The 9897-nt window shown below is 41.7% G+C and overlaps 1 protein-coding gene across 2 annotated transcripts in view; it reads left to right on the top strand.

The window, feature by feature from the left end:
• Positions 1-4084: 4084 nt before the first annotated feature.
• NID1 (nidogen 1) overlaps positions 4085-9897 on the top strand; it is a 46626-nt gene continuing 40813 nt past the window's right edge. Inside the window, exons 1-3 of one of the 2 annotated variants that reach the window (XM_058800759.1) lie at positions 4085-4126; positions 4218-4338; positions 5015-5155. Coding sequence is in view for 1 of the 2 variants with exons in the window: in XM_058800758.1 (XP_058656741.1) it covers positions 7147-7353 (207 nt within the window). In the remaining variant the exon portion in view is untranslated. Of the gene's footprint in view, positions 4127-4217; positions 4339-5014; positions 5156-7138; positions 7354-9897 lie in introns of those variants that run through there. The other variant, XM_058800758.1, reaches the window with a different exon arrangement.

The following is a 9897-nucleotide window of genomic DNA, read 5'->3' as shown; positions in this document are numbered from 1 at the left end:
CTCTCAGCTGGGAATGTAGATACATAAGGACTTGTTTCCAGCAACCTCTTGTAGAAAAGACTTTTCGTGCTCTCACCCTGTCACTTCTCCAGTGAATGAGTTATTGCATCAATCCCAGGGTTTGCAAATCAAGCCTGTTTTTTTCCCTAGGGCAATGCAATTGTTTCTGTGCTGAGTGACTTTAGTGCAGATCCCCGTGTTTTATTGTTGCTTTGTGGCAAAACTATAGCGTTACATCCTACTCTAAAACACTAAACTCTGGGAAGAAGTGAGTGGGCCATTGCTTCTATTAGTCTGCAGATTCCAAGTGAAGTGAACAGCAATATAAATCCTTGGGTCAGAAAGGATAAATAGCTGTAATTCATGGAATTACTCCTGGGTCTTCTTGAATCTGGACTGTTTCAAGTCAGGGTAAAGTTCACAGTCTTTACACAGTTTAAAAAAGGAGCAAAAATCTTCTTTCAGCATTGAAATGTTTGGTGTGTTACAACCATCTACATGTTCTGTGTCCAACATTTTAAACATAACTTGCCCCCAAGCACACAAATTAGGTCTTCAGGTTGAAAATGTACAGTCAGTTCTTGAATTCACACATGTCTAATCTAAGAATAAGTTATTATACTTATGTCACCTCATAGCTAAAATTTCAATTCAAGACACTGGAAAACCTATGAAGAAGAAAAAAAGAAGAAAAATAATTAAAAAATAAACTATGAAACTACTGAATTGATATCCATCAATTTTTTAACATTTTGTGTGGAGTGATTGGCAGAATTGTCACTCCAAAATTTTGCCTGTTGACAATATTCTTGGAGTCGAAGGTTATGATTCAGCCATTCTCAGGCAAGTTTTGCCTTTAAGCACACACATCCACCCCCTCACCCCACCCCCCCCCCTCAGAAAATTATGATTTATTATCGCAGCTAAATTTCAGTAACTTATAAGAAGCTTTGGGGTGTGCTGACTGGATTCTAGAAAGCAAAAAGCCTTTGGTGTAGCCAGCCTTGTGCAGCTGACCAGGAGGCATCAGGAAATGTTTACATCCTCTTTTTTGGATGAAGGAATATTCTTTTCCAGTAGACCTTAACAAAAAATGAAAACATTTACAAGCATCCTCATTAAAGGAAATATGAATACCTAGTGTTCATCTAGCCAAGCATGGAATTAGGGGGAACTTTGTTCTTCCTCTCTGCGGGGCTTTCACAAATACATCTACATGTAAGGATAAACCACAACCTAATTTTGAGACTATGCAGTTTATGAGAATAGGTGTTATATTGATTAAATATTTCTTCCCTAATTTTGTCCTTTTGTAAAAAGCAGTAATTAAAACTGTTGGCCTTTGTTGCACCACTGCACCACCTATCCTGAATGAAAGTCAATTTCTGTGTTTTACTCACAGTCACTTAAGGTAATGATAGATTCTCCTGAGTGAATTTCACAAACTTGGGCAATGGTTTCCACTCCAGAAAGATCAGTTTCACATATAAGATGTTTTCCTTGTAAAAAACATCATTCAATAATCATGGGGGAAAACAGGTTGTCTTGTCTGAATTGTTGTGAACATTTAGACCCATCTGAGAAATCATATACTCTTTCTGAATGACAATTGTTGCAAGATATATTATTCTAGCAGGCAGAGAATCCAGGCAGAGCCAGGCTCTGTGAGGCTGGCTGGCTGCTCTGCAGACACAAGAAGCTGATGTGAGAGAGTTGCTTGGCTGTCACAGGAAACACAGGCTGTGTCAGTGTTTCAGACTTTACTAGCCTTTCTGAATGTTTGTAGAAAAGCTGAGGATGTAACCATTTGTTAGAGAATTTTCAGCCTCCACAAGATCTGTGCTTGGCCTCTCTTTACTTTCTGATTGTCATCTAGAAGCTTTGCTGTTGATACTCAATGGGGATTTATTTTTTATGTGTTACATCTGCACCTGAAATTCACAGTAAAAATCTGGATGCCACATAAAAGAGAACACAACATTTATTATTGCCTTTGGTTTGGGTGCACATTCAATCTGAAGCAATGGTTTAACTTGAGATGTACTAAATACTAGTACAATACTAAATACTTTGCCAGACTACAAGGATATGTATTTTACCTGTGTGTAATATCTCTGTTCCAAAATCTGACACAATTATCAGTGGGTCAGAGTGATTATTTCCTTAGTCTTGGAGAAGATAGGTGGTAAATGATACCTTTTCCATAGCTGTCTTCCTGTCCCATTCAAACTGGTTTTCCACATCCCATTCCCATTGTTTGAAAAACAATGTTCCTACATATTGTAACTGGTTTTTATGTGTATGAGAAAATGATTGTACATTTTGTCTTCCTGTCTTCGCTGCATTTTTTAAAACTCTGAAGTAATTTTTATTGTCTGTTTGGAGACTTTAATGGCATAAAGCAAAAACCTTTAGATAATAACAAAACAGTAAGAGTTGAAGTAGATGTAGTAGTTACTGCTGAGCTGAATATTTAAATAGGAGACTAATTATATATTCTCTGGCCCTGTTACAATTCTCTCTTACTACAGAGAAGTTCTGGAATTCTTACTGAATTAGAGAATCTGTTCTTGAAAGAGATCAAACATTAGGATGTAAGAAGGATATTTTGAAAATATATATATTAAAAAGTCATATTTTACATATGACTACATGTCAGGTGGGAGGATTGTAAGGCTGTTTTTTTTTTTGTCTAGCCATTTTACAGTGCTGATATTTTTCTGTTCCATTTTCCATCTAATTTTTCCTAGATATTAAATTGGGATGAAAAAAGTGTTCATAACTCTGTACAAGTATTACTTCTTCTCTGAGGTTTTTTTCTGTCCCCTATTAAAATAGTTACCAGCTCTAATAATGAGAGATAGAAATAAATTAAGAGAACCCCAGAAATACAAAGTGTCTCCTTGCACCAGACCTAAGAAGGGTCTAAGAACTTCTGTTTCTCCTTGCCCTGCTCCAGGAATCTGCTGCTGCCGTGTACCATTGTGTTACAGCAGCATAGCTCTCCTGTGCTGACCAGGTCACTGGCCAAGGGTTAACACATTCCCGTTCTTGCCCAGCTCTTCTCCAGAACAGGATATGAGTTTCCAAGAAGATTGTCCTGCAGAATTGCTGCCCTTTTGTTGCCCTGCAATAGTTCTGCATGAGAGAAAAAGAAGGGACTCTACAAGCTGCTATATTCTGCTCTAATGCAGAGGCCAAGAATTAATATAGCCATTCATGTGAACCTCTTCTCAAAAGCATCTAAGAGTGCCTCAGAATTAGTTTCTTTCTGTAGAGACTTCTGCTACAAAATGCATTTTTTTGAAGATGCTCAAGAGTTATGTGCCCTGCCTGGTGATTGTGGCTCATGTAGAGTTACAGAAGGAGTCTCATTGTGTTCCACTCTAGTGAACAATGAACATTAAGTTCTAAAACAGAGTGATTTAAATTTATGATGTGCACTCCATGATCTTCCTGTGAGCTTTGCCTTTGCTTGTGACTCTCTGATTCCCATGACCTTGTCTCTCTAAAAAATGCTCCTTCTCAGCAGACCTCAGTACTATTCTTTCCTGCCAGTATCCCAAATACTAAGTTGTCTCCAGTTTATGACCACATGGTTACTCTGTCCTTTGATCCATCCACTAAAATGCTTTGTTGTCATTGGACAGCAGAATATCATCGTGGGAGGCCCAGGGCATTACTTTCCTTACTCCAGTCATGCCAGCAAATGGAAGGCTAGCTCTGTTTTCTCTGTTAATGAAACCTGGGGAGGGGCTTGAGAAGGTCAGGCTTCTCCATATCTTTACCCTCTTTTCCAAATCTCCTCACATTTAGACAGTGAAGTGCTCAAACATACATGTGCATGTGTGGACGGATAGAATGTAGGAAAATATAGTGCAGAAAGTAGCCTCACACCTGAGGGGTTGCAGCTGTACTAATACCAAAGACTAGGAACAGCCCTGCCCTTAATAGGCCACAGCTGTGTCCAGTAAGAAGATGAGTGCTACAAAAGAGTGGGTTAGCTGGGTGAGGAGAGTTGGAGTGTGTTGGCTGTGCTGTGAGAAACAAGGAGTCAGTGCTGTGAGGAGTTGCTCGTGAGAAATCACCGGGGAGTTATGGAACTTTTGCAATATGATGACATCATGTGTGTATATCTGTGAGCTATTTTAGCACTGTATGAACATAGAACCTCAAGTCAGATCTGTTGGACTGTCTCAATTTGTTGTTAAATGCAGAATTATTCCTTAAGGTCTATTGCTTAGTGATCTGATCAACCTAGTGTGGACTTCTCAAAGATTTCTATCATTCTGCTTCCACTATGCCTCATCTATGATTTATCTGAAAATAGACCCCATGGTAAGGAAGCATTTGCTGATAGATGGTTTCTTTAGTTATTTCTTTTAGTTATTTCAGTGTCCTAGTCACCTTTAATCTTCAAACTCACCCATTTAATTCCTCCATCTGTTTAGTACCCCTCTTCAGATACTTGAGTTGAAGATGATATGTATCTTTGAAGCATGATCTCAATCAAATCTCCTCATTATAATTTAATCAAGTACATATGTTCAGTTCTTTAGCAATTTCCTTTTGTCCCCTGATCTTTATTTTTGGTTTCAGTCTGAATTCTTTCCAGTGGTGAATTTTCTGCGACACCTCTGATCTCACAAGCAATCTCTGGAAAAGCAGTGTCATTATACACCTTCAGAAAAAGTCACCTCCTTGTAACAAAATGAACCCAGGTTTGTTGTGCAGGTTCTCAGTGGCTGCTCAGGGAGTACTGTTGCTTTGTAAACTGCTGCCATATTGATTTAATATCCAATGGAAGTATGGAGTTCTTGGTTTTTACCAGCTATGAAAGACTTTCTGGAAGGTCTTTCTCAATTGGAACATTCAAGTTTGCATTTAAATACTTTCCCTCTGTTTTTAAATCTTGCTGGAGTCTTTTGCATTCTCCACTCTGTTTGGCGTTACCAACCAATATCTCGCAATTAATTACAATATAAGCAAACGTGCTTTTCCATCCCCTTTTTAGGTCCTTACTGAAGATGCTAGAAAGGACAACGGGAAGTTTATTTACTTGTCTTAGAACTAACAGTGTTTAAAACTCCTCACAGTGGAAGCTGTATAGAAGGTAAACTTGCAATTACAACAGAAACATTGCAATCCTCTTAAGGTAAGTATAGACTAAACAATCTCAATATGCTGACTAATGGACAAAGGGTTTACCCTAACATGGCTATTACCCCATGTTTTAAACATGCAGATGAAGATACTTAACTCTTGAGCCTTCAAATCTATTTCACATTTACTACACTAAGCTTCTAGATCCTCAGTAGTCCCTGCCCTTCAACTTCTGGATATAATACTAGGAAATCATATAAATTTGACAGGAAAATGTTACCCCCTCAGAATTTTCTTCTTGTTTTGGTTATGTTTTCCTTTTGTTGAGTCTCACTGTTTTAGTAAATGTGGATGTGGAAAACATTAAGCCAAATAGAAATTATTCTCTTGTGAATGTGTATATGTTACCGTGGGGGTTAATTAAGGCTTTCTCTTTGCTATGGAACTGTGTTGCACAAGAACTGGTTCTGCAAATTTGGAAATGGGCTTATGATGGGGGGCAGGTTTGTAATAGGAAGATGATTTTGTAGTGAAGGCAGCTGGTGGTATGCCAGTGCACACAAACAACATAAGAACTTAGAGTTGTCTTGTGGCTGAGCATTGATTTGTCAGATGAGGAGAAAGATACCTTAGCTGGATGTTGAGTCATCTTTGTCTGTACCTCTGTGCTCAGATATGGACGTGATCCAGCCAAAAGGCTGCTCTTGCGGCAGTGGTTAGCCACATATTCCTGGATATATAAAGCCATGGATTCCATGAATCCACCAGTTACTGTCTTAGAGGCTCTGAAAATATGGAAGGAAGTTGCAGGTGAAAGTACAGCGAGTATCTCAAGGAGAGCAGACTCATCTTCTTCCTGGACCTGCATGCTACTTTGTCTCAGTGACTGTTTTCACTGACATACAGAACCCTAGTAAATAGATGTTAGTAATAATGGTGACTAGATGTGTTTCCCCTTTAGGTTGGCATGGTTATAGCTCTACTCAGGAATGTCTTGTGCTGTTGCAATTTGCCAAATGCAAAACCACACTTTCTTACAAGGAAAATAAGAAGTGTGAGCATTTAAAGTAAAAAGCCATGCAAAAAGCATGTGGGTAACATTTCAGCTGCCTTTCTTAGATGGTTATCTGCTGTAAACCTTCTATGGACATATCACAGCATATTCTTTACTAGCCAAGATTTAATCTCTAAATACTGCTGTCCTCTCTTGGTAGCTTTAGGAAAAATATATGAAATATAACCATTCTTCACTTGCTTCTGAGTGTTCCAAGGAAGCAGGACTACACTATAAAACAAGAAGACATAGTCAGAAGTAAAATATTTACATATACCATATTTTTTCTCTGTATTTCATATCATCAGCAATTTTTTTTTGTTTGTAGATTTATTTTACTTGTTTTTTAGTTTTGTTTTACAACCAAATGCAATTCTGACATGGATGGTGTAAATTTATGAAACACGTTCCAATTCATTTATTCATTTACCCTGACAATGAGCACCTGGTATCATAATTATTTCAGAAGAAAGCATGGGGATTCATATTTTTATTTCATGTTGATTTTCGTATTTGGTCTCGGTGCTTTGGCTGTTGGGAAGTACTGCGGCTGCTGGAGTCACTTTGAGCAGACATTTTCCAAGCTAACGCAGAAACCCCACTGGCTCTGGCGGAGAGCCGCGGTGCTTTGAAAGCATCTGCCGGATGCCTACGACCCCGCGCCGACTCAGCGCCGCGAGTTTCGCGCCCCACAGGCGACACTGATCCCGAGTGCGGCCGAGCGTCCCCGCGCCCCCGGAGCGCTCCGAGGGTCGGTCCCGGCGGGCTGCCGGACCCCGCTCTGCTTCCGCGGGCCAAGCCCCGGGTCGGGAGCGCTCCCCGCGGCGGATCCCGCTGCTGAGCCCCGCTCGGGCTGTGGGAGCGGCCGCGGGGTGCCGGGGCCGCCGCTCCGCCCGCCCCGCGCTGCCATTGGCCGCGGCCCCCCCGCTCCGCCGGCCCCGCTGCCCGCGCTTATAGCGGAGCTGCCGCGGGCGCCGGGAGCCGCCGGGATGCGCGCCCCGCCGAGCTGCCCGCGCTGGGCGCTGCTGGCCCTGGCGCTGCCCGTCCTGGCGCTGCCCGCAGAGCCGCTGCAGCTGCTGCCCCACGGCGAGGAGCGCGGCGATGCCGCGCTGGAGCCCGGGGACGATGTGCGCTCGGCGGCGCTGGAGCTGAGCACGGCGCTGCACTTCTACGGCGCGGCCGTGCGCTCCCTCTATGTGAGTGTGGGGCCCCCTTTGGCTGCCCGCGGCTCGGAACCGCTCCTGGGCACTCCTCGGGGAGCTTTGGGTGGGTGCGCGGTGGTGCTTGTGGGTTGCGTGAGTGCCGAGGTCAGAGGTCGGTCCAAAGAGCTTAATTGTTCCAGTTGTGTTCAGTCAGATATCGGGCCGTGTTAATTCCCTTCTCACACTATGGCCGGGGCAGATTTTTCTAGGTGCACAGCCTCCGCTGGGAGACAATGCAACAGATAGTAGGAGCGCAAAGAAAATGCAATCGATTAGCCGGAGTGAATGCCATCCCCAGGCGTTTTCTGCACTCATACAGAGTGTTCAGCGCAGAAACATCCTCGTTGTGGTCTGCTTTGTGTGTTTCAGCATGCCAGAGTCACAAAACTGAAATGGGGTGTCCAACCAGCAGCCTAACCTGTTGGAGACTTACACCTCTAAGCGCTGGGAGACCTTTCTGTTCTGCAATGTCTTGGGCACTCTCAGGTGTTCGTTGCTTAGATTCTCTTAAAGCGTCCTTGATGGTCTTGCACAGGCCATAATTTCTCTGTGAAGAATATGTGTGGCCTTCTTGTTTACAAATTTATAGAGTGGAAAAGGTTGAGGAAATATGTGGAGACAATAAGAGTGATCAAAGAGGAGGAAGTCCATATCCATAGTAATTGCAGGCTTTGGGCTGCAAGCACATTTCAGCCTTGTGTGCGTGTCTCACAGCTGGATCTGCATCCCAGAGTGCTGTGTGCATGTGTATAGCTGATGGAGGGTGTTCAGTATTTGAAGGTGGGATTGATTTAAAACAGATTGTCTGGGGCAGAGCTGCTCAAAAGCAGCCATAAGGAGAACAGTTTAAAATGGCAGCATGTCTTCTGAACACTGCAAGGGTACTGCACACTTTAACGTTGCCTCTTTCCCCTTAAGCCCCACCTAGGCTAGCAATTGAACATGCTGAGTAGCATGTTTAGAAAGGTTTTGGTAGGGAAGGCACAATGTGTTTAGTGTATTCATCTGGTAAATCTCATCTCACCTCCCTGGCCAGATAAAGCAGTGTGGTTTAGTATCATGGATCTAAGAGACAACTCAGTGGATTAACCTACATGGAGACACTTGGGAAACTAGAGCTCCATGTGATTGCAGTCATTCAAAATTTGATGTAGTTCCCATGCACTTGAATCTGTTTCATGGGTACTCACTCAAGCTATAACTTGCTTGTGCTACGCTGAGGTATATTAGTGCTGACACTTAAGTTACACTCCTTTTCATTGTCCATACTGCCGCTACTTAGATAAATCCTGACATCATATCTGAAATCTAAAATTTTGAGGGATTTGTGTGGAAAATGGGTGTTGTTCACTGAAGCTGACTGAGATAAAATATTAGGCGGAGTTCAGACTTCAGTTTGACCCTTAGTTCATTGTCTTGCCTTCTATACTCTAATTTGGTCACTGATTAGTCAAACCACATAAAAAATACACTTTTAAAAGCACAAAAATATTGTTGAAACATAGTGGACTGTATATTCAGCCACAGAGAAGCAAAGATAACAAGTATCATGTCAGGTAAGCCACAGAGACAGGACAGAGTTTTCTAAGAGCAGTAAATTGACTTACCAGTCTAGGTTTCTTTAGTTTAATGACCCTGTTACTTGCCCCGCCCTCAAACCGGAACAGTTCTAATTAGTTTTTGCCTGAAAGAATAGCCATGCAGTGTCTATTTCCAAATCACTTCCAGGACTCTGCCAGCATCTCTCAGTACTAAGAATGGGCAGTTTTAATGAATGGCATTTCAGTATCAGTCTATACACTCTGCAGAGGCTTTTTCTTGCGCTGAACTTTGTGCAGGCTTTGCAGAACAGAAGCACAGTACAGACTTCATGGGGATAGGGAGAGGAGAAGCATACCTGTTAAGGAAATGTACTGAGCAGTTTTTAATGCATTTTCACAATACACGTCTTTATTGTATATTTGCAATGTGTATTTATGAAGCTCTACAATCTTGCTTGGCTGGAGTATCCAATGTATTGCTAGTTGGTAGTAAATATTATCAAGCTGATACAATTGACATTTAGTGCACATAATTTTATGTGGAAATTTTATGTGGATTCTCTTTCTACCTTTTTTAACAGTTGAGAAGCTGAGTTGTTTAAGGTGGCTGCACACATGAATAGAAATGCAAGGCATTCTGTGAAGTGATTGTTTAGTACCAAGTTGTCATAAAATCCCTGGCAACAAAATCTTCTCTCACAGACAGAAGAGAGCACTTTTATTTCATATAAGTGGAAACAGACTTTCACATATTGTAATCTTCAATATGGTGCTTTTGTCTGTAGGATTTATAGCGTTGAACTCTATCACTAACCCGTACTATTCCATTTGTTTTAATAGCACACTTCTATTAAGGCTTTTTCAGTTTACACTAAAACTCACTGGTGCGGAAAAATTGAAGGATTGGGGGTTACCTCCATTAGAAAAGAATTGAGAAACCTCTAATGCAAGCTTGGTTCAATTTTTTTAATCCTTACTTTTATTAACTCCCTAAATT

This window comes from Ammospiza caudacuta, chromosome 3 (genome assembly GCF_027887145.1).
Source record: "Ammospiza caudacuta isolate bAmmCau1 chromosome 3, bAmmCau1.pri, whole genome shotgun sequence".
Classification (NCBI taxonomy): domain Eukaryota; kingdom Metazoa; phylum Chordata; class Aves; order Passeriformes; family Passerellidae; genus Ammospiza; species Ammospiza caudacuta.
The sequence above is the reverse complement of the archived record's forward strand: the minus strand, read 5'-3'. Positions and strand labels throughout refer to the sequence as shown.